Below are 24,995 nucleotides of genomic sequence, written 5' to 3'. Positions count from 1 at the left end.
CAGTCATTCCTAGCAGTTCCAAACCTCCCCTCCTGGCAAAAAGATTAAAAAAAAAAAGTAGGTAAATGCGCCATACACGGCAGAGTACAAACGAGCTTTTCAAATGCCCCACGGTACAGTTAAAAAAATATATATATATATATTTTTTTTCTTAGTTTCTTGACTTACGTTGTAAGCCGTGCAAGTTTGGACATTTTCTGGTCTTATTTTCTTTCGTGAACGCTGCCTGCGTAGCGCGGTTTTTTGTGGGTGGTGGGGGTGAGGCGAAGAGAGGAGGAGGCATTGTAGTTAAGTTCCGCTTTTTAGCTGCTATTTTGTGGTATTATGTATAGAATAGCATGAATAGTTCTATCTTAATTCCTACTTTAGATTAGCCACCATTAGAAGAAATTAGGTTTAGTACAGTGTAAGCGTAATCGGGAAGGCGCCGTCATATACACAAAAGTTTGTTTTGTTGTTTGTTTTATCGCCTAAAAATACGTTTTTCAGCAGATTAGAGATTCGCTGGTGGATGAGTTAGTTAACAATATAGACTTTCTATTAGTAGAAATGGAAGAGAGAGATTCTTGAAAAGACCACATTAATGGTCGATCAAAAAGCAATTGTTAAAGTGGGGGTTTTAAGTTCCTAAAAACTTATCTTCTGCTCCAGCAGCTCTGCGCACGACAATGACAAATTATTGAAGACGGAAACTCTTTTGGCTGCTGCATGGACCACGCTAAAATTTGTCGGCCAATTTCTTTTTCTGTTGGTGAAGCGTGGCAGTGAAAGCCGAGTCGGCCTGATTCAAAAGACATTATTGTAAATATTATTGTATAGTACGAAGCTTATCGATTCAAAGTTTAGCCTTTGAAAACCAGGGCCCAGTTGTTCAAAGCCCGATTAAACTAATCTGTGTTAACGGGAAGTTTGATTATAACCTTACAGCTTTATCGCTAACCAATAAGCATTTCTCCAAAACATTTTTGCCCTTCACTTTAGACTTGGACTTTTCTTTGCCTTCAGTTAAAGATCAACTTTTTTAACGAGCGAGATACAAACCTCGGTTAACTTTTAATCGTGGATTTTCGAACAACTGAGCCCAGAGTTAAACTTCGGTTCATTTAATGTTCTAACTTGTGAGTTTGTGCATGAAATCCTCAAGTTTGACGGCTCAAAAGAAGGGTCATTTTTATCACTACTATTGCTTGTAAAGATAGCACAAATGGATAGCAGCTACAACAGTAGAATGGTCAACTTATATACTAATACACCATTTATATAGCGCTCAATACAAGGTCTACAAGGCTCCAAAGCCCTTAACAAGAAGTATCAAACTATAAAGTTACTAACTAGAAATCAAAAATTAATAATACATGAAAAAACTTGGTAGCTTAGCGCTCGATGTTCGTCGTAAACATAGCAAACATAAGCATATAATAGACTGGGCACCATACCAAGCCTATGTGAGATGGGTCTAGCTCTCATTTTGTAGAGTGACTAAAATGTAAATTCTCTTTACAGTGTAAATAGGCTGTTAAGCATATAGGTAATAAGAATAAAGAAAATAATCAGCCAAGGGATTTTGTCTAGCTATAGAAGGAGCTCCTGTAAGCAATCTACATATAATTTCTCCTTACTAAGCAAATTCATTGTAGGTATGTAGGAGAAGAAGGAAGGTCATCAACTACAGGAGCTCATAGATTTATGCTAAAATTCAGTGTGTAATTTCTTCTTTCATTATCAATATATCTTCAAGCAGACAGGTGATGAGAATATGGTGGTAGTAATACAAGCCTTTTGTAAAACTTCCTTCTAGACACACCATATGTATTACATCATAGAGTGGTTTTCATTTGAGTGTCGAAAGTAATTTCGTGTTTGCTTTACTACGCTCTGTGATTGGTCGAAAAAACCCGCGCCACTTTTTTGCGCGCGTTTTCCCGCGCTTGGCACCGGTTACATGTTTTTGCTTCGAGTTCTGATTGGTTCATTACACTGTTTGGTCTGTTGTGATTGGCAAGAGTGATTACTTTGGTTTTGGCTTTAGGACACTCAATTGAAAACTGTCAGTGGTTTTAAGATATTTATGACAATAGAACACACCTGTAAAGTACTCAGTTAACCGGTAAGGAGAAACAGTTATACATCATTTATATATCGTATTTGCTTTGATGTCAACTATATGACAGTTAACTGCTGTAATAAAACTGAGTTAAACACTCAATCTTCTTATCATTATTTGTGTGATACGCGGCCGCCAATAATACATGTATGTTTGTTATTGAATTTAATAGCGCGAGGTGAAGTTCTTTTTTATTTTTGGAAGCTAATGGGCTGAGCCAGAAGTGAAGTCCATAAGCTTGCGAAAACGTTAAAAAAAATAGATTGTTATTTTATTGGTGAGTTGGTTAATGGTGAGTTATTGAATTAGCGAGGTGAAATTCTTTTTCATTTTTGGAAGCTTATGGGATGACCCAGAAGTGAAGTCCATAAGGTTGCGAAAACGTTAAAAAATAGAGTATTCTTTTCCCAATGCAGTCTGAACAAGCTAGTTTACAGAGTGCCTTTCATCATGGGCCTTCTACATAAGTATCTATTGCGAAATCGCGCGCGCTACAAAGACCAAAGTTTAGTTCAAACATTTCTTTTTTATAAAAGATAAATTTCAGTTGGTGACAATCCACAAAACAAATTCCGAGTTCTCCCAACAGGCGTCGAACGTATGACCTTTGATTCCTTTTCCGGATTAAACTAGATTCGTGCATGAAATAAACATCCTGCATACTGCTAAGGCTTGGGTGTCGATGTGTTGCCGAGTATGTGCACTAAGAAATGTGATGTATTATAATGTATAAGGTTAAACATAATTTGTGTCCGCGGACTATTTGTGACATGTTACTGACTAACAGCCACACTTACAACTCAAGGCAGAAAGATTTTTATCAACCTAGGTTTAACACAGGTCCAAGACTCTGGAGCAAGATACCAAACAAAGATCGGCTGCCAGTCTTAAGCAGTTTAAGACCCGGATACGCAGTCTTGATCTAAATAACATCCTAGATAGATGTAGTAGCTGCTACCTTTGCAATTCGTAATTACGGTTTTAATTACAAGATTTTAGAATTCTGATAATTATGAATAGAGTTTTAGTAGTTGGTATGTAAGTGAGTTATCATTAATTCGTTTTGTACTTAAGATAGTTACTTAGGTGTCCCCTACTAGCAATGGGAATCCCCTCTACTACATTGTTGCTTGACACGTTAATAAAGTCATTATTATTATTATTATTATTATTATTATTATTATTATTATTATTATTATTATTATTATTATTATTATTATTATTATGGTGACTCAATGTGAAAGTAACTGACACAGGCATATTGGAAAAAAAAATTCAACAACTTAATCCGAGTTCTTTCCCACAAGAGTCGAACATTTTTTCCATGTTATTTTCCAGTCACTTTAACAAAAAACTGTGGGTAACATAACATCCAGGAAAAGGGTTTGATTTCATACAAAACAGTCTCCTTAGTGAACATACAATCGTGGACAATTTAGAAAATTACCTTGCCTAGCGCTTTTACTAGGAAACAAGCGAACGACCATATTTCTACCCCGTAGTAATTGCTCAATCAGCTCAAAAATTCCATCAATTGTATGGGTGGTACACTCCGCCCAGTTCGTGAGTCACTTAAAACACTCCTTTGTACGAATCTCCTCGTCATCCCACATAAGACGCTTAATAATTTGCCCTGTCACTCCTGTACCCTGATAGTCTCACATAATTCCTCTTTCGTAGACTTCTTTAGTTGGCCTTTGAACTTGTCTGGAGGAAGCTCTTGTCCATCCGTGTCGCGGATGAGAGGCTGACTGAATCTCTATCACAAGTTCTCCCGCCATTTTCTAAGCTCCTAAAATCATAGACTGGTTTCCCTGGGAAGCTGCTCTCTCCTCAAAATCAAGCACCAACTTCATAGTAGGATCTGGATTCTGATACATTTTGAAGACTGCCTTAATTTTAGTTAACTTGTATTCTTGCTCAACAGATTTCATTCCACGCCTTTCGTCCTTCCTTGAAAGGTACAGCAGGATAGCTGTCGAGCTACTGGGGTGCTTGCAATATTGAAGAATCCTTAAAGAGCCTTACTCCCTATAATTCCTTAAAAAAGGCTATTACTACTTCATATTAACTCTTTCAACATTTTCTCATTCTTTCCTTACCAATTAATTTAGAAAGTCATTTGCGTGTGCTTTATTTTTATTTTTATACTTTTGCCTCCCTGTTACGACTACTTTTGACATTTATACATTTATTTACTAATTAAGTCCATAGTTATTTTAATCCCTCCTAGCCAGATTACCTTGTTAGTTATTTTCTGGGTAGCATTATACCTTGCATAACCAGTGTTTACATTTATTTCTTCTGTATTCCAGTGTGGTATAAGAATAAAATTTGCTGTTATTATTGTTGTTGCCTCCATTCTCCACGACAGTTTTACGTGCCTTCCTGTCTATGCGCAATGTTGCCTCCACCTAAGATAGGTTAGGATTAGGAGCGCAAACTGGTTGGACGCTTCAATGCGATTACATGTAGTGTCGGATAACGGGCTCGACCAGATGACTGATAGTTTGCATATGCAGATATTTGCTGCGCTATCCCATCATTTATTATTATTACTAGTAGTAATCGAAGATTATAGTGCGTCGACTTGGGCCCTTAGGCTCACTACTGGGTTGCATTAATCATGATAAGATTACAGGAACCTGTGAGTATAGTTGCAAAACATTAGGTTATTGTCTGGGAACAATTGTCATCAGCCGTTAGAAACGTTTTATGCTACCAGGCCCAGGTGGTTATAGGGCATCCTACCAAGGATGCGGCGGATATTTCTGAAAGAAAAGGATCTTACCTTGTCTTGTACTTTTCGTTTTGTACTTTTCGCAGCGAAACCACGAGGAACGGTACGAAACGCGCGCGGGACGTCAAGATGCTATTGTGACGTTTTTATAATGAACGGTGAAAGAAAAGTTCCTCGGAGATGCATGACATGACCACACTGAAAAAACGTCTATGTTTTTTAATATTTTGATATTTATTTTTATAACAATCACATCTGATACACAACCTCTTTTCTCGATTTCTCGCGCTTAATAACATGCAAGTGCACAGAGGTAGGTTCTAAGTACGAAAAGCGGTTTTCTCCACACTGAGAAAGGGTTATATACCCGAAACGCGCGCGCGCGCGCGTGTGTGTGTATGTGTGTTTTTTTTTTTTCAAAACATTATTATATCTATTTTTATATCAATCCTATTCGATATACAACTTCTTTTCTCCATTACTCGCGCTCAGGAACATTTACAGCGGTAGGCACTGGGTACGAAACGCGCTGGGCATGATGGACTGTCATATTCATTATGCTATTGTGACGGTGCGATTTTGCACCGACATATTTTCTCGATTTTTTGCGCTAAGGAATACGAGCGCTGGGCATGATGGACAGTATTGGGACGACTCGATTAGGAAGCGTCTCCTTCGTCGACGCAATTATTATTGTTGTTATTATTATTATTATTATTATTATTATTATTATTATTATTATTATTATTATTATTATTATATATAAGATGTTGATATTTTACAAATTTATGACAGCAAACTGTAACATCACTCAGGTTTTAATAGAATCCCCCTGAACTGTATCTAGTAGATTTTATCCTTGTAAATAATAAAGTTATCATTCCATTTATTATTATTATTGTTATTGTTATTGTTATTGTTATTGTTATTGTTATTGTTATTGTTATTGTTATTGTTATTATTATTATTATTATTATTATTATTATTATTATTAAACGACGTCTTTGGCTTGGTTAACTCGTCATCACCTACTTAACACTGAGAAAGTAAGCTGAGATCAACATCATTTGGTCTAAAATCGTTGTTGGAGAAAAAGAAAAGATCATTGCTCTTCATTAAGCGTTATTGCATTAGTGGATTTGTAACATTAAACTGATATTTTCAAGCCGGAAAAAAATGTCAAAACCTTCTGGTACGAAATCTACAAAAACAAAACAAAACGGATGTTGTAACAAAGTACGTAGTTCCGTACTTTAGGTCGAACACGGAACAAATCGCTTCCAAGAAAGGAGACGTCTCAGCGCCTTTCATCATATCAGAACCTGAGCTGGTATCTGATTGGAGCATAGAAAAAAAGGAGTCTGATATCACTGTCATCTGGGGATTAAAAGGCGTGTCGGATCACTAAACTGGTCATTCGCTCGGAAACAGATCTTGTGCGCGGAGAACATGCAACACTTCGTCTACTTTGTCGTGTGCACCTTTTTGGTGGTGATTGTTCACGGAGTCATAGGTAATGTGTCAAGCCAGCAACAGTGTACGCTTAGGAGCGTTTGTGGAGTGCTGGATAACATCCGACAAAGACAGGCTCGGTTGGAGAAGAAAGTGAAAGCACACAGTGCAATTCTTGGTGGTGGTCGCTGCACTGAAGGTAACGTACGTAATGTCGAATCTTCAGTAAGGCTTGATTCTCAAAGCGAAAACTACTGTCGGTGTTAATCGTGTCTTTCGCGAGATTGGTAAAATTGAACAATTTGTTGTGCGCAGAAGACTTCTGTAGAACTATTCAAAGACACTGAATCACTTTAAGAACTTAAGAGGACGATAAAAGAGTAATTGTTCTCAACGCCTTTCCTGAGCTAACAAAATTTAAGTTTAAATTTAACTTTTCTTTGTTCGCAAAGGAATACTAAATAGACCATATGGCAAAAACAAATGTGCGGCACAGATTAAGTTAAGAGAGCAAGGGTGATCAGATGTATCAGGTGATGCAGACGGCGCTCATCCCACCGGAAGTATCAGTTTCGCGTTCAAGAAGGATTTATTCACAGCAAGAGAGGATGAAGGTAAGAGAGGTAATCGCTCATATAGGCCCTATCCCCATCATAATCCCTCTAAAGTTATTTTTAGAGGGTATCGAATTTTTCGCGGATTATGTTACCTCGCGCGTTACGTGTCTTTCACCGTCATTAATTTTACAACGGCTAATCATAATCGTACACTTCCATAAAAGAAATTGTTTCTCGCGTTACTTGCAACGAATCTCTTAGTAATATACGTGATTTGAAAGCTAATAGAATGTAGATTTGAATGTCCGAAGAGACTTTAAACTCACTGTGACAAAAATATCAAGATTTTTCGTGCCGCGGTCGTGATGTTTATGCTCATCTGTTCAATCGCGGCTTCAATTCAAATATAATGTAACACTCTTGCAAAAATAAAGCTACGATTTGTTTCTCGCCTTTCTTTTAAAGAATCTCTTGGCTACATGCGTGATTAGAAAGCTAATGGAATGTAGATTTCAATGACCAAAGCCGGATTTGAACTCAGTGAGATAAAAATACTAAAATTCGTGCGGAGGTTCTGATGTTTGCACTCGTCTGTTCAATCGCGGCTTTCAATGTTTTGACAGCTAAATGTAACACTCTTGCGTGAGAAAAAAATTTGTTTCTCGCGTTTCTTTCAACGAATCTCTTAACTACATACGTGATTATTAAAAGTAAATAGGACGTAGATTTCCATGACTGAAGAAATTTTGTACTCACTGCGATAAAATATTAAAATTTGTGCCGGCGGTTGGTATGTTTATACTCGTCTGTTCAATCGCGGCTTTCAATGTTTCGACAGCTATTAAAATGTAACACTCTTGCATGAAAAAAGATTTGTTTCTCGCGTTTCTTCCAACGAATCTCTTAACTACATGCGCAATTACAAAGCTAATGGAATGTAGATTTCAAGGACCAAAGGGATTTTGAACTCACTGAGATAAAAATTTCCAAATTCGAGCCGGAGGTGATGTTTATACTCGTCTGTTCAATCGCGGGTTTCAATGTTTCGACAGCTAAATGTAACACTCTTGCATGAAAAAAGATTTGTTTCTCGCGTTTCTTCCAACGAATCTCTTAGCTACATACGTGATTAGAAAGTAAATAGAACGTAGATTTGAATGACTGAAGGGATTTTGAACTCACTGAGATAAAAATATCAAAATTCGAGCCGGAGGTGATGTTTATACTCGTCTGTTCAATCGCGGGTTTCAATGTTTCGACGGGACTACATATTATGACATAAGTTCGACAGCTAAATGTAACACTCTTGCATGAAAAAAGATTTGTTTCTCGCGTTTCTTCCAACGAATCTCTTAGCTACATACGTGATTAGAAAGTAAATAGAACGTAGATTTGAATGACTGAAGGGATCTAGTACTCACTGCGATAAAAATATCAAAATTCGTGCCTACAGTAGGTTTAGATGTTTGTATTTGTAATATTCTTGCATAATTTCCGCACAGCTGGGCTTTAAAACAAATCATGCCGGAGCGATTCTTTTCCAATGTGCGTTGTCCAAATACAGCCACTTTAAACACAAAACATATACAGGCACCGCTTCCTGTAAGCATGTTCCGCCATTTGTTTTAAGATCAATTCGCGAAAGACGCGTAACATTGCGTGGGAATCGGCTCAGCTGTCAACGCGGGTAAAATTCAGGATATATGATTGGCTATCACCTAAGACTCTTGGGACACTGGATCTCGCGGGAGATCTAAAAATAACTTAAGAGGGATTACGATGGAAAGAGGGCCTATATGGAGGATTACCTCTCTTACCTTCATCCTCTCTTGTTCACAGATATTAGTCTTCTGCACAGGCAGAAGATGGGGATGGAGGCGGATTGATTCCTTGATCGTTCTGAGTTTTTTGAAAGAGAAGGAGAGCTAAAGAACACACCTCTTTTAAAGGATCTACGCCAAGTATGAAAATGAGTATTTTTACTGCGTACGCCAACATTTGGCTAAAAGGCTCGTGGTATCGTGATTTTTCTGCATATCTCGGGTTTCTCACACGATGGTGATCTATTGTTCTGAAGATTCAAAGTTCAAATGAGAAACCTAAGACTTCTTCTCGCACTCAACACTCTCTTGCCCAATATCACAAATAAAGTCGTCATATAAAGCTCTGCGCGGAAGATCACTGAATTCCTAATTAGACATCATTCTTCTTTAGAGATTTACAGAGACGCAAGGGAAGCTGAAACTATAAAAATCTCAGATAACTACCATAAAAAACAAATTAACTTTCTCGGTCAGCCTGATTGCAAGATAATTTGAAGACAAAATTACCCATGCTGACAGAATTGACTTAGGAAAGTCAATAGTTTGTCTTAACTTTTGTTGTCGATTTACTGATTCCTTAAAATCAATTTGGAAACACTGGGAGTGGTAGCGACCACTTTTTTCTTTCTAATTGTCAAACACCTGTTGGCTTGGCCAAGATGATGTGCCGTAATTCAAACTCAAGTGTGAGTTCTACAGAACTCACACTTCATGCCCAAATAAAAAAACTAAGTTTGATTTCACGGATAATAATCATGAAAGAAGTGTCATGGCTTCTTAGTAGATCCCAGGAATTTTAACAGTCACACACTTAACGCGACATTTAACGTACGGTGACCTCTTTAACCCTAATCAGACCAATAGGGGTGGTAGGAAAGGGGGAGAAGGCGCTGAATGGATGGAATTCCCCCCCCCCATCCCCGAGAAAAAATATTAAACGATTTCAAATCTTCATGCATATCCAAGCAACAATCAGAAACAGGACTGCGCCTAAGTTTGGTATAACATGTTGACCCACAACGAAATTTTCCCTGTCTAAGTGAAGCAGGAGAAAGTAAAAAATAAAATAATAATAATAATAATAATAATAATAATAATAATAATAATAATAATAATAATAATAATAATAATAAAAATAAATAAATAAAAACCCCGTCTTTTTGAATAGTTTGAATACAAAGAACGATAGCGCAATAATCAGAAAGAGGAAACTCTTTTCTGAGGTATTTACTAGTTTGTTTCATATGTGCGTTCTAAGAAAAGGAAAATGTCTACACGCGCTCGATGTTGAATCAGTTTTGAGGACCTCGGTGATCGCTGATGTGTGTAAACGAAAACGTTTATTAAACTTTAACATTACCGAACCTGTAGCCCTGATCTCACTTTGTAGCCCTTATTCTAATTAACCGTTAACTTCTAACCTTTTGCCACATCGCTAACGTTTACTTCGAATCCTCCATTATCCTCTATTCATACTCAGAAAGTGTTATATAAAAATCTTAGTTTTTCTCATTAATTTCTCTTTAAAAGACGGCAGCAACTTCTCTGTCACCGCTGTAGCACAATGCACGAGCCTGGTAAAGTCCATCACAGACAACCACTACAAAATGGATGCTCTCGGCTCAAACACTCGACTAATGTGTCGCACGGTTGCTCAGCCCATTGATGAATCGCAGGCGTATACTGTGTCAGCGGAGCTCTTAAACCAAGCGGGATGGCAGGGAGTAAACAGCGGACATCTTGGATTACTGTTCAACGCTGTTGATGAAAACAACTTCGATTTTGTTTACTTCAGGTACATTTGCCATTTTCCCCTTGTCCTTTCTAAACTGATTCATTAATTGATTAGTTAGATTTTATATATGATTGATTAATAGCTGAATGGATTAATTTATTGATACAATGTCCAATATGCAACTATTAAGGTCTCAAACCCGAGGAAGCGGGGAGGAGTGGCTGGGGCATACGTGGGACATTTACACTCTCTTGCCATTCTAATCCTTGGGAATTTGACTGAAAATCTGGGCCCAGGGTAATGTGTTTTTCTTTTCTGAGAAGGACTGAGGCCGAATTTCGTATATCAATACGGCTCTTTGAAAGATGATCACTCATCTTTAGAGAATATACAATAAAGGAAGAGAGAGGAGAAAGATAATTGTCCGAGTGCCGTTGAAGAGAGCCAAATTTGAAACGATAATAAGAAAAAAAACCTTCATTTGCACTCGGTCAGTGTTCTGATAGCCCAAAGGACTAATATACCACTTTTGATATAAACGCACTTAGCAGACGGATTCCAATCATGAACTCCTACAGCAAATGAAGATAAGAAAGAGTCCATGATCTCGTCTGATAATTGTTTAGTTGTTTCTGGATCGACAATAATGTTAACTCTGCTGATATTGATTATTATACGAATGTCAGACCGAAGGTAGCATGAGTTCATTTCGGTTACAAAAACCTTAAAATACCAAATTTATACAATAAAGAATTGAAAAATTGTCAAATACTTGTGAATTGTTCGTGGCTAGTCTGACGCGGCGTTTCGTCTCGGCCAAGAGACTCTTCAGAGACCTTTAGAATTTGTAGGCAAACTCGTTGAGCATCACGTCTCTTGGCCGAGACGAAACACCGCGTCAGACTAGCCACGAACAATTCACAAGTATTTGACAAAATACCAAATGTTGTCAAAATGTTAATGGCATGTCATTAAGAGACATCTCTTTTTAAAGGTTATTGTTGCTTTTGGATTAGTAACATTACCTCACTGTTCAGAGTGCTAGCCGTCCCAGGATCGGTGAACTTCATCCTCTTTTTACTGATATTACAGGACCCAGGTTGGCTCATTTTGACCAAGACCAGGAGCCCATTACCCAAGACTTGTTGTGCAACTCAAATGTCTCATTCCACCCCCCCCCCCCCCCCCTCCATTGATAGGTCGATTAATTCACTGACAGACTAGATATGTAGCTGATAAGATGACCGGGTGTCTAACTGTCGGAAGTATTCCTAACTGGCTGACGACTGACTGACCGATGGGCAGCTGAATGACTGAGTGAAGACCGTCGGTTGAGTCATTGAACGATGACCGCAGTTGAGTATTAAACTGACTTAATGATGACCGGCTGACTGACAGATTGATGATCGCCTGACTGACCGGCTGACTGACCGACGATCGCCTGGCTGACTGATTAATGACCAAAGGAGTAACTGATAACCAGCTGACTGACAGAACTGACGGTAGCCTGATTGAACGGCTGACTGACAGAGTGACGATAGCTTGAACGACTGACTGACTGACTGACTGACTGACTGACTGAACGATCACCCAATGAATGACTGATGACCAGCTGGCTGACAGACAGACTGACCGATTAATGATTGATTGCCTCCATTTCCATAACCGAACTTGAAAAAACGACTGATCGAGATAAAACGTAATTGATTGAGTTGCTCGTCAAGCTGACATTCTGATATTCAACACATAAATTGCTAGGTCGGTAGCTCCATGCTTAGTGTGGCTAACTTTAACTCGTGTGTCTATTGAAACTGTTTAGGCCCCACAGTGCACCCAGTTGTTATCAGACCGGATACATGGCCGATGGAAGTTTTCACTTTGTTGAGAGTAAAGCCTGCCCCAATGGTCCCCCGAAAGGCGGTGTCTGGTTCCCAGTGTCAGTTACAGTCCACGGTCAAACCGCGCAGATTTATCACAGTGGAGTCCTGGTGGCGACTATCACGTCCCATTTTGCTCTGAGAGCTCGAGGAGGCGTATTCACTTTCCATGGTTACCAAAACGTGATCCTCTTCAGGAAGTTCCAAATTGCCCCTCAAATTTCCGTCAGCAAGAGGTGCAAGCAGGTAACGTCATGACTTGTTCGAAATGTGTATCATAATGATTCGATTTACCGCTCCCAAAGATGAACTGTTTTTTTTGTTGTTGTTGTTGTTGTTGTTGTTGTTGTTTTTTTTTTTTAACAGCGACACCATACTGTAAAGCCTTTCAATTGTATTCAAGCGTCCCTTCTGGCGAGGTTGTGGCGAATCACTAATGTTCCAATTGAAAGTACCAAGGCGTTTAACGTTACTATACCTCATGCAATGATAGAGAAGGTCAAATGTGTCGCTTGTTCATAAAACAAGGAACATGGAGGAAAACTGCGTTCACTATAACTTGCTTTTGAAATGTAATTTAATGCCATAAAAAGAGTGAATCCCTGCAGACCTATATATATATGTTTTTCTCGTTACTATAATGAAAAGTGTTCGTCATCGTGGTTTGAAATGATAGCTGAGTTAATCGTTTGTCTCCCGATTGAGGCACATAGATGTGGATCGCGACGTTTCGACCGCTATACTGCTGGTCTTTTTAATTCATCAGGCAATGAAGACCAGCAGTATAGCAGTCGAAACGTGAGACAAACGATCAGTTATCGTGTTTTTCTGTGTAGGTGGTTGAGCTCCCAGGTTATGTCAAAATGGATGCCGACCATGGAAGATGGCCACAGGATGCCTTCTGTCAGGTTGCGTTCTTAAATGATGACACAAGTACAAGTTATGTGCTCTCGGTTGATTTGTATAACTTCATTGGACACGATGGAGTCAACTACGGACATCCGGGAGTGTTCTTTAACGCGGAAGATGAAGACAACTATGATTTCGTCTATTTCAGGTTTGTAATGAAGTCTTAATTTTTTTTAAATGGTGGTGAAAAGAAAGGTGGATAACGTTTCCTTTTTTAGAGTGTTGAAGGGATTTGATGTGTTGGGAATGGAATTTGATTATTAAATTTATGAACCGGGAATGAAATGTGAGGCATAATTTGTGCTGGAAGCTGAGATATGAGCAAAATTTGGGGTGGGAAATGGTATTTGAACCGCCCCCCCCCCCCCCCCTTCCCCTCCCGGCCCCTTTTTGGATTTTCTTCCGACGAGTGCAAATCATCCGAGTTACAGTGAAGCAGGCAAACTCGGAAAAATAAAATAAGAGTTCCCGCAACCTGATTGGAACCAATGACCTCTTTTTGTAAGGCCTAACGTTCTGTACTAGGACAAGATACTGCTTTTCAGCTATTAAAATAGCCTCCAGCTTTTATGGTCACCCTTAGGTCATCATTCACCAACAGAGCAACCTCTTCATGAATTTACGATAGACTCGCACACCTAACCAGTAAGCTGTCAGTTTAACTTTCAACAGATATCGCTGTTGCTATTTTTATTTTAAAGGCTTCACTCAGCCAGCGGATGCTTTCAAACGGGTTACGTTTACAAAGGCCAACCCAAATTTGACGGAGCTAAGTCAGCTACCTGCCCGGCCGGTCCCCCAAGGGGAGCAGAATGGTTCAACGTAAAGGTGACAGTCTCAACTGCTACCCCTGCAGGGGAAGTGAGGGTGTACTTGAAAGGCAACTTGGTGACGTCATTCAATCCGCGTTATCCAATCAAACGACGTGGTGGTGTTTTGGTTGCCAATGGTTACAAGAACGTGATTTACTTCAGAGATTTCAAGACCTTGTGAAGGGGTCGTCACGTACCGCTTAAACAACGACAAATAGCTTAACTTAATGGCAAATAATCATTAGTTTTAAAGCGCAACATGTAAACTAAACCTTGGCCTTGGTAGTCGGCTTCGGTTAAGGTCTGTGGGTAAAATTAAACATGCACGCCGTATAGTAGCTTAAGCCTTAAATGAAATATGTTATTCTTAAACTAAGAGGCAAACCGACTTTATAGTCACTGTAGCAAGAGTTATACTTTTGATTTCAATAAAGATGCCGTTGTCCACCATTAATCTTTGTCATGAATCAATTGACTCAGTTTGTGTGTAGACTCAGTTTATGCATGCCTGTGAGAGCATGTTGGAAGATTGGAAAAACCGCTTGTGCATGCCTTGGGTGTGTATCTTGTACAGGGGCACCCAAGGAGGTCATTAAAATGTTATCTCCTGTGTTTCCAGATCGTTTTGTGCCCTTTTTTAAAACATATCAGTGTGTAAGCTGCTGGCAGTTTGATCTCTTTCGATGCTTAAGCTGAAAAATTAGGTTGCAGAAAGTTTTTGGGAACTGATTCTTGTCCGAATTTACCAGCTGTTGTCGGCTTTCCGAGAGTGTTAGCTGACCTTTTTCCGAATTTTAGAACAATATATTTGCTCCTTTTCCTTCGTAAACGAAAGGAATTAGTTTCCAGAGTGAAACGAAATTTTTAAGCTGAGATCATGCTAAGTAAACTTTCGATTTTCTTCATAACTAGATCTGAATTTCTTAGGCGCTTAATATCCACAGAAATGGACCATTGGGTACCTTGCGGATAGCTTTGGAAAAAATGGGGCGAACTAAATTCCGCTTGAAATAGGCAATAGGTGCTAGCGCTGGATGTTTCGAAGCAAAATGACGAGAAAGTTTTAATTCTGTTTTGGCATTTAGCCATGTGTATCAAGGCTAAAACTTGTGTGAAAGTTTTGAATTGAAAAACCTATTTTCGGGTAAAAGTTATTTTTCTTCCATTTAATCAAAAGGGATATAATAAATTTATGTTTGTTAGCATGAGGAAATCTTGTTAAAGGTTTTGTTTTGCAAAACTTTACAACTATCCATCTATTGATTGCATTTCTTGGCATTTCAGACTTGGTACAGAATAAATTTAAGAGTAGTTTGGACTTTATGATATTCACTGACTTCCAGTATACTTCGCCAGACGCCAGTATTTTTGTCTTTATTTCTGACTTCTATTTAAATATAAACAAATTCGCAAAGTCATCACCGCAGATCCTCGATTGCGAGACGAATATGGATACAATACATCATTCTTTGAAAGAGTTCATACGACCCATTCAGATAGCTCTTTGATAACCAAATCTTTTTTGTGTTGAATGTTATTATGTTCCCTACTTGTCCAATCAACTGCTCTTTTGTTTTTCTTCAACTAAATATCGTATCGTTAGTTGTTCGTTCTTAAAATAAAACACTTATCAACAGATTTGGAGAACCAATGATTGTCTTAAGCCACGGCCTAAGTTAGACTTTGTTTAAATAACTGACCCTATGTATCCCCTCGTCGGTTGTGCAACCTTCGAAAGTTACACCTTTGTTCACCAAACCTTTTTACTCTTAAATGAATGTGCAGACTGATGCCAGCTTAACTCTTACCAGAATATTTTGATTTGGTTCTTTTACCGGACCTAAGCATGATGGCATCAAGACATATAGTTGTGGTATTTGTAAAGGCAGAAATGAGGTTAATGACCAGAAATGCATAGAAAGATTGGGCAAGTGCCAACAAATTTGTAATAATAATGGAGGGTGAACCCAGTGCTATGCCCACTGTTTATGATGTCCTGCAGTGTAAACAAAATGACTGTAAGACTGAGAAGCCAACACATTGAGGTAGCACTGCTCTAAAGAGAAAGGACAGTTATTCGAGAGATTGTATTTAAATCTGAAGCATTTCTGTAGTTGTAAGATGTAATAACAAGCCTTGTGTAACACAGCGTTTTGTGTCAGCTGTTACTAAACTTGTTAAAAGTCAGAGATTTCACTGCTTTACTACTCCGTTCTATACCCGCTCGACTCAAGGCTGCCAACAGGCCTCTTTATTTCACTGTCGAGTATTCTATAAACAAGTTATCGCTATAGCTAAGTAATAACATATGAATATATGAAGATGAGAAACCACGCAAACTAAACGCAACGAGTTTATTTTCTATAATATGGCTATATAAAATTGAACAGCAACGACAACAAACTCAACTGATATAACATGAAAATATTCATATGTTTTGGCTGGAAAAAGCAGGAGCATTCATCTTCAAGTGTTCTTTTAAAGCACTTAGTGCAAGACAGTGACGCCTTGTTTCATATACCAGCTATACGGGTTGTCTTAGTCTGCGTGCAGACCTGTCCTTTGTTCATAGCTGAATCACAGGCAACCCAAGCTAGCGTCACAGGAATGCTTGAAATGATTTATTACTAGTGGGACGATGACCTTTGAATGCAAGCGGTATTGGGCTACAGGCAGCCGTTGGGAAATTTAAACGCCTTATAATTCTTCACAATACTTTATTAGCCATATAAAGTCTTACAGCACGTTCAAACAATACCGCATGTGCTCAAAATTTGTCATGAAGTGTGAGTTCTGTAGCTGCCAATGAGTCAATGACCCCCGTTTGAAGTATGGTAGACAGTTGACCAAGCCTTGCGCGGCGTTAAAAGTTTGTATTTTCCGTAAAACAGGCGTTTAACAATTAGAGAGAAAAAGACTTGTCACTACCACCTGTCAGTGTTTCCAAAATGATTTTAAGGAACCACTAAAAAAAACAAAGTCGATCAACAACAAAAGTTAACACAAACTATTGACTTTCCTTAAAGTCAATTCTGTCAGCTTGGATAATTATGTCATAAATTTATGCAATCAAGCTGTTTGTATACCGAGAAAGTTAAATACTTTTTATGGTAGTTAACTGAGATTTATTTTTTCAGCTTTCCTTGGGTCTCTGTAAATCTCTGAATTAGAATGATGTCTAATTAGGAATTTGATCTTTCCCGCAGAGTTTAACATGCCTAAATGAGTCAGTTATTTGTGATAGAGGGTAAGGGTGAGTTGATTACGAGAAAAAGGCTTAGGTTCCTCATTTGAACTTTAAATTTTCAGCACAATAGATCACCATCGCGTGAGAATCCCGTAATAGGCAGGAAAATCACGATCTCACGAGCCTTTTTGCCAAATGTTGGCTGGCGTACGCAGTAAAAATATTCGTTTTCAGAGGTGTGTTCTGTAACCCTCCTTCTGTGTCAGCAAATCAAGGAATCAATCCTCCATATTCTTCCTGTATAATTTTTTACTTATTTGTTCAACTGAGTCTTTTTATTTATTTGTTTTTCTTACCCTCGATTTTAATACCTGGTTTGTAATTTATCATTGGGAGTTTGAAGGCCATGAAAAATCTGAAGAAAAATGGCTGAAGTCTTAGCCCCAACGAGTTTGCGTTTTGTTTCCAAGGAGTCTTGCCGAGCAAACTGCGTCCGGCTAGGCTGTTGGCATCATAGTTTATTGAGGGACTGGTTGTGAAACCTTTCCATGCTCAAAGTTAATTACAATGGTGCTGCATTTTATGTTGGAAAGGCTGCGACCGTGCACAATCCTTTTTTTGTTTTGTTTTAACGTTCACCTTACACTTGAATATCCCTAAACGCGGACTCTGACGCGGACCTAAACAGGAACGTGTGTTAAACGTGAAGCTGATACTTCCCGTGGGATTAGCGCCATCTGCATCACCTGATTCATCCGATCACGCTCTTTTAAATCTGTGACGCTCATTGTTTTTGCCATATAGTCTATTTAGTATTCCCTTTAGACTGAACAAAGAAAAATTAAATTTGAACTTAAATTTTGTTAGCTCAGGAAAGTTGTTGAGAACACTTTATCGTCGTCTTAAGTTCATTAATTAAGTGATTCAGTGCCTTTGAACAGTTCTACAAAAGTCTTCTCCTGTGCACAAAAACAATCTCACGAAACGGACACGATTAACACCGACCGTAGTTTTCGCTTTGACGATTAAGCGAGAGAGCCAATGATTACTGAAAACGACGTATTTCATTTTCTGGCTTAAAAATATCAGTTTAAAACACCACATACTGTCATCACGCTCAGCTTCCAACTCTTTATAGCTTGTTGCTCTACGGATCACTTGATGTCAAACGATCTATCAGTCTATCAGGCAGTTATATTTTCGCTGTCCAATTCTCTTGAATCCGAGGTAATGCACCTGAGATATACTGTCTCAAAAAAAGTTGTCTAAGGCCTATTTTCTTCGCCAGTGTGCCTGGCACTCACGTACTCCATGTGTTCATTATTAATAAAGTGTACATCACCCTAGTCCCCTCAGCCTGTGTATGCAGAGGGGAAGGGAAATTCAAATAGCTAGGTAAGTCAATGAAATGTTTAAGTTTTTTTGTTCAATTCCAACCTTTGAGGAGGCCCTAGCAAAGGTAAAAAAGGGGGGAAAGCGTGCCCACGTCACAGACTGCATGATCGTGGGTTCTTAGTTAGTCAGGATCCACAAGACATAGTTTTCTTGTTTCTCCGGGAAACTTTTAATAAAAAACTATGACGTATCAGTACCTAGGCATGTTTGCCACCGGCTTGACCCTCACTAATGAGGACTAATGAGCACATAGATTGCATAAGTGACTTTTAGGGACTACAGAGGTCGGCTCAGAATATTGAGTGCCACGAAAATGATAAAGCAGATAGGCCTTAGACAACTACTCCGGCAAGTATATCTCAGGTGCATTACCTGGGATTCAAGAGAATTGGACAGCAAAAATATAACTACCTGATAGGCTGGTAGATTGTTTGACATCAAGTGATGGAGCAACAAGCTAAGAGTTTCATGTGAGCTAAGCGTTATTGCTTTAGTGGATTTGTAACATTAAACTGATATTTTCAAGCCAAAAAAGAAAAAACCGCAAATTTTTCTGGTACGAAAGCAAGAAAAAATGGATGTTGTAACAAAGGTACGCAGTTTCCCACTTTATATTATATATTAATTAGGTCGAACACGGAACAAATCGCTTCCAAGAAAAGAGACGTCTCAGCGCCTTTCGTCAAATCAGATCCTAAGCTGGTATCTGATTGGAGCATAAAACAAACGAGTCTGACATCACTGTCAACTGGATCTGGGGATTAAAAGTCGTGTCGGACTCTCAGATCACTAAACTGGTCATTCGCTCGGAAACAGATCTTTTACGCGGAGAACATGCAACACTTCGTCTACTTTGTCGTGTGCACCTTTTTGGCGGTGATTGTCCACGGAGTAATTGGTGGTGGTCGCTGCACTGAAGGTAACGTCGTTTACAGTAATCATTGCCTCAAATCTTAAGGCTAGATTCTCAAAGCGAAAAGTATTAATCGTGTCTTTCGTGAGATTGGTAAAATTGAGCAATTTTTTGTGCGCATAAGCTTCTGTATAGAACTATCCAAAGACACTGAATCACTTTAAGAACTTAAGAGGACGATAAATTAAAAGTGTTCTCAACAACTTTCCTGAGATAACAAAATTTAAGTTCAAATTTAATTTTTCTTTGTTCTCAATGGAATACTAAATAGACTATATGGCAAAAACAATGTTTCAAGCGTGATGCAGATGGCACTAATCCCCCCGGAAGTAATCAGCCTCGCGTTCAAGAAGGATTTATTCACAGATATTAGTCTTAGATTTTATGAATACCTTCGTCGGTTGCACAACCTTCTAAATTACACCGATTTGATGTCAACAGCCAGGCACAGTTTGCTCCGCTAGAACTTGGAAACGGAAGGCAAACTCGTGTCGTTGGGGTTAAGACTTTACCCATTTTTCATCAGATTTTCATTCATCGTTCTGGATTTGCTGACAGAGAAGGAGAGCTAAAGAACACACCTCTTTTAAAGGATCTATACTCTAAAGTATGAACTCTGAAATGAGTATCTTTACTGCGTACGCCAACATTTGGCTAATACTGGGCTCGTGATGTCGTGATTTTACTGCATATCTCGGAATTTTCGCACGATGGTGATCTATTGTTCCAAAGATTCAAAGCTCAAATGAGGAACCTGATTCTTTTTCTCGCAATCAACACACCCTTACCCTCTATCACAAATAACTGATTCATTTAGGCATGCAAAGCTGTGTGCGGGAGATCAAATTCCTAATTAGACATCATTCTAACTCAGAGATAAGGAAAGCTGAAAGTTTAAAATCTTAGATAACTACCATATTAAATATTTAACTTTCTCGGTATACAAACAGCCTGATTGCAAAATAATTTGAAGACATAATTATCCAGGCTGACAGAATTGACTTATGGAAAGTCAATAGTTTTTCGTAATTTTTGTTGTTGATCGACTTTGTTTTTTAGTGGTTCCATTAAATCATTTTGGAAAGACAGTGACAGGTGGTAGTGACAAGTTTTTTTCTCTCTAGTTGTCAAAAGTCTGTTTTACGGTAAATTAAAACATTTAACTCCTCACAGGCTGCCGTAATTCAAACGGGGGTAAATGGCAGCTACAGAACTCACACTTCATGACAAATTAAAAAAAAATCAAAGGGGTTTGATTTCACGGATAATAATGATAGAAAAGTGTCATGGCTTCTTAGTAGATCACGGGAATTTTAACAGTCACTTCACATACTTTACGCGGCATTTAACTTACGGTGATATCTTTAACCCTAATCAGACCAATAGGGGTGGTACGAAAGGGGGAGAAGGGGCTTAATGAATGGAATCCCCCCCCCCCCCCCAAAGAAAAAAAAATTAATCAATTTCATATCGTCTTGGTTATCCAAGCAACAATCACCAAAACGACTTTGGCCAAGTTTGGTATAATATGTCGACCCCACTGAAATACATTTTCCCCGCCTTAGAGGAGCAGAAGAAAGTGAAAAACAACTGTCTTTGTGAATAGTTTGAATACAAAGGAACGATAGTGCAACAGCTAGAAAAAAGAAATTCTTTTCTTAGGTATTTACTAGTTTGTTTCAAACCTGCATTTTAAGAGAAGGAAAATGTCTACACGTGCTCGATGTTGAATCAGTTTTAGGGACCTCGGTGATCGCTGATGTGTGTATACGTAAACGAAAACGTTTATTAAACTTTAACATTACCGAACCTGTAGCCATGATCTCACTTTGTAGCCCTTATTCTAACGATTAACCGTTAACTTCTAACCTTTTGCCATGTCGCTAACGTTTACTTCGAATCCTCCATTATCCTCTATTCATTCTCAGAAAGGTTATACAAAAGTTAATTCTGTCTCATTAATTTCTCTTTAAAAGACCCCAGCAAGTTCTCTGTCACCGCTGTAGCACAATGCACGAGCCTGGTAAAGTCCATCACAGACAACCATTACAAAATGGATGCACTCGGCTCAAACAAACGATTAATGTGTCGCACGGTTGCTCAGCCCATTGATGAATCGCAGGCGTATACTGTGTCAGCAGAGCTCCTCAACCAGGCTGGATGGCTGGGAGTAAACAGCGGACATCTTGGATTACTGTTCAACGCTATTGACGAAAACAACTTCGATTTTGTTTACTTCAGGTACATTTGCCATTTTCCCCTTGTCGTTTTCGAGCTGATTCATTAACTGATTAATTAGATTTAATGAATGATTAATTAATAGCTGAATGGATTCATTTATTGATTGAATGACCAATATGCAACTATTTAAGTCAAGCCCGAGGAAGAGGGGAGGGGTGGCTGGGGCATACGTGGGACATTTACACTCTCTTGCCATCCTAACCCTTGGAAATTTGACTGAGACTCTGGGCCCAGGGTAATGAGTTTTTCTATTCTGAGAAGGACTGAGGCCGAATTTCGTATTCAAGACGGCTCTTTGAAAGATGATCACGCATCTTCAGAGAATATACAATAAAGGAAGAGATAGGAGAAAGAGAATTGTACGAGTGCCATTGAAGAAAGCCAAACTTGAACGATAGTGAGAAGAAAAAAAAAACTTCATTTGCACTCGGTCAGTGTTTTGATAGCCCAAAGGAAAAATATACTACTTCTGATATAAACGCATTTAGCGAACAGATTCCAATTCGTACGTTATGAACTCCTACAGCAATGGAAGATAAGAAAGAGCCCACGATCTCGTCTGTTCAGTTGTTTTTGTATCGACTTATATTAACAACTTATGTTAACAGACTAACGGATTAATAACGGATTAATAATTAATTGCCTCCATTTTCATTACCGAACTTGAAAAACGACTGATCGAGATAAAATGTAATTGATTGAGTTGCTTGTCCAGCTCACATTCTGATATTAAAAACATATAAATTGCTAGGTCGGTAGTTCCATGCTTAGTGTGGCTAACTTTAACTCGTGTGTCTATTGAAACTGTTTAGACCCCACAATGCACCCAGCTGTTATCAGACCGGATACATGGCCGGTGGAAATTTGCACTTTGTTGAGAGTAAAGCCTGCCCCAATGGTCCCCCGAAAGGCGGTGTCTGGTTCCCAGTCTCAGTTACAGTCCACGGTCAAACCGCGCAGATTTATCGCAGTGGAGTCCTGGTGGCGACTATCACGTCCCATTTTGCTCTGAGAGCTCGGGGAGGCGTATTTACTTTCCATGGTTACCAAAACGTGATCCTCTTCAGGAAGTTCCAAATTGCCCCTCAAATCTCCGTCAGCAAGAGGTGCAAGCAGGTAACGTCATGACTTGTTCGAAATGTGTATCATAATGATTCGATTTAGCTCCCAAATAACAGCTGTTTTTTTTAACAGCGACACCATACTGTAAAGCCTTTCAATTGTATTCAAGCGTCCCTTCTGGCGAGGTTGTGATGAATCACTAATATAAAATACAATGTTCCAATTGAAAATACCAAGACATTTCACATTACATTACCTCATGCAATGATAAAGAAGAACAAATGTGTCGCTTGTTCATAAAACAAGGAAAACTACGTTCTCTATAAGTTGCTTTGGAAATATATTTTAATGCCATAAAAAGAGTGAATCCCTGCAGACCTGTATATATTTTTTTCTGTGTAGGTGGTTGAGCTCCCAGGTTATGTCAAAATGGATGCCGACCATGGAAGATGGCCACAGGATGCCTTCTGTCAGGTTGCGTTCTTAAACGATGACACAAGCACAAGTTATGTGCTCTCAGTTGATTTGTATAACTTCATTGGACGCGATGGAGTCAACTTCGGACATCTGGGAGTGTTCTTTAACGCGGAAGATCAAGACAACTATGATTTCGTCTATTTCAGGTTTGAAAAGAAGTCTTAAATATTTTAACACTGGAAAGGAAACGTGGATGAATTTTCTTTTTTTTTTTTTTGTAGAATGTATAGGGGAATTGATAGGCTGGAAATGGGATTTTATCATTAAATTTGCTGGGAATTATAGATGTAATAATTTGAGCTCAGTGGAAGCTGGATTTGGGCAAAATTTCTGTTGGGAAATGGGATTTAGCCCTCCAAACCCCTTCAGAACCCTTAATACAAATCATATAGTTACATTCGGAGTTTTCCTGTCAGTGACACAGGCATACCCGGAAAAAGAAAATCCGAGTTCTCGCAACATGAGTGGAACCAGTGACCTCTGTACCAGGACAAGATAGTGTTTATAATAACTTTTAGATTTTATGGTCGCCCTAAGGTAATTTCATTTTCCATTTACCATTTAACAACAGGATCAATCTCTTCATATATTCATGATACACTAGCCAGTAAGCTGTTATAACTTTCAACAGATATCGTTGGTCCTATGGTCGCCTTTTGGGTGTGGCACTTGAGTCTGGGTTAAAAGAATAAACATTTCGTTCTCTGAGAATGATGTATTATTTAGTGAGTGACAAAGGCATACTTGGGAAAAGGAAATCCGAGTGCTCTTATCAGGAGTCGAACGTAAGACCTTCCGATTACTAGTTCGGATGCTCTATCACTGAGCTACAGGTCGGAGACTCGTGATGGCTAAATCAATGTTTGTTTTAGCTCCCACGAGTCTCCTGTAGCTTAGTGATAGAGTATCCGAACTAGTAATAGGAAAATTATAGGTTTGACACTTGATAGGAGCACTCGGATTTCTTTTTCACTCGCTGAATAATTCATCATTCTCATTCATATATATTCCATTTCTTTCTTTATTTCTCAGGCCTCATTCGGTCCCCCATTGCTTTCAAACGGGTTACGTTTACAAAGGCCAACCCAAATTTGACGGAGCTAAGTCAGCTACCTGCCCAGCCGGTCCCCCAAGGGGAGCAGAATGGTTCAACGTAAAGGTGACAGTCTCAACTGCTACCCCTGCAGGGGAAGTGAGGGTGTACTTGAAAGGCAACTTGGTGACGTCATTCAATCCGCGTTATCCAATCAAACGACGTGGTGGTGTTTTGGTTGCCAATGGTTACAAGAACGTGATTTACTTCAGAGATTTCAAGATCTTGTGAAGGGGTTGTCACGTACCGCTTAAACGACGACAAATAGCTTAACTTAATAGCAAATAATCATTAGTTTTAAAGCGCAACATGTAAACTAAACCTTGGCTTTGGCAGTCGGCTTCGGTTAAGGTCTGTGGGTAAAATTAAACATGCACGCCGTATAGTAGCTTAAGCATTAAATGAAGTATGTTATTCTTAAACTAAGAGGCAAAGTTAACCGACTTTATAGTCACTGTAGCAAGAGTTATACTTTTGATTTCAATAAAGATGCCGTCGTCCATCATTAATCTTTGTCATGAATCAATTGACTCAGTTTGTGTGTAGACTCAGTTTATGCATGCCTGTGAGAGCATGTTGGAAGATTGGAAAAACCGCTGATGCATGCCTTGGGTGTGT

At 38.9% G+C, this 24,995-nt stretch overlaps 1 protein-coding gene and 1 pseudogene across 2 annotated transcripts in view; both read left to right on the top strand.

The window, feature by feature from the left end:
• Positions 1-24,886, top strand: part of LOC146478172 (putative skeletal organic matrix protein 7) — a 117,549-nt pseudogene extending 92,663 nt beyond the window's left edge. Inside the window, exon 6 of the transcript XR_014865263.1 lies at positions 24,673-24,886. The product of XR_014865263.1 is annotated as a putative skeletal organic matrix protein 7 (transcript). The remainder of the gene's footprint in view (positions 1-24,672) is intronic.
• Positions 6,227-24,886, top strand: LOC146478173 (putative skeletal organic matrix protein 7). Its single transcript, XM_085112917.1, has 8 exons — positions 6,227-6,495; positions 10,207-10,471; positions 12,231-12,534; positions 13,125-13,345; positions 13,899-14,186; positions 22,813-22,861; positions 23,210-23,430; positions 24,317-24,886. Exons 1-8 carry the CDS (start codon positions 6,294-6,296, stop codon positions 24,606-24,608), a joined length of 1,842 nt encoding a protein of 613 aa, XP_084969043.1. The 5' UTR covers positions 6,227-6,293; the 3' UTR covers positions 24,609-24,886.
• Positions 24,887-24,995: the final 109 nt, after the last annotated feature.

Source organism: Pavona decussata, unplaced genomic scaffold (assembly GCF_977016875.1).
Source record: "Pavona decussata unplaced genomic scaffold, jaPavDecu1.1 SCAFFOLD_67, whole genome shotgun sequence".
Taxonomy (NCBI): Eukaryota; Metazoa; Cnidaria; class Anthozoa; order Scleractinia; family Agariciidae; genus Pavona; species Pavona decussata.
The sequence above is the reverse complement of the archived record's forward strand: the minus strand, read 5'-3'. Positions and strand labels throughout refer to the sequence as shown.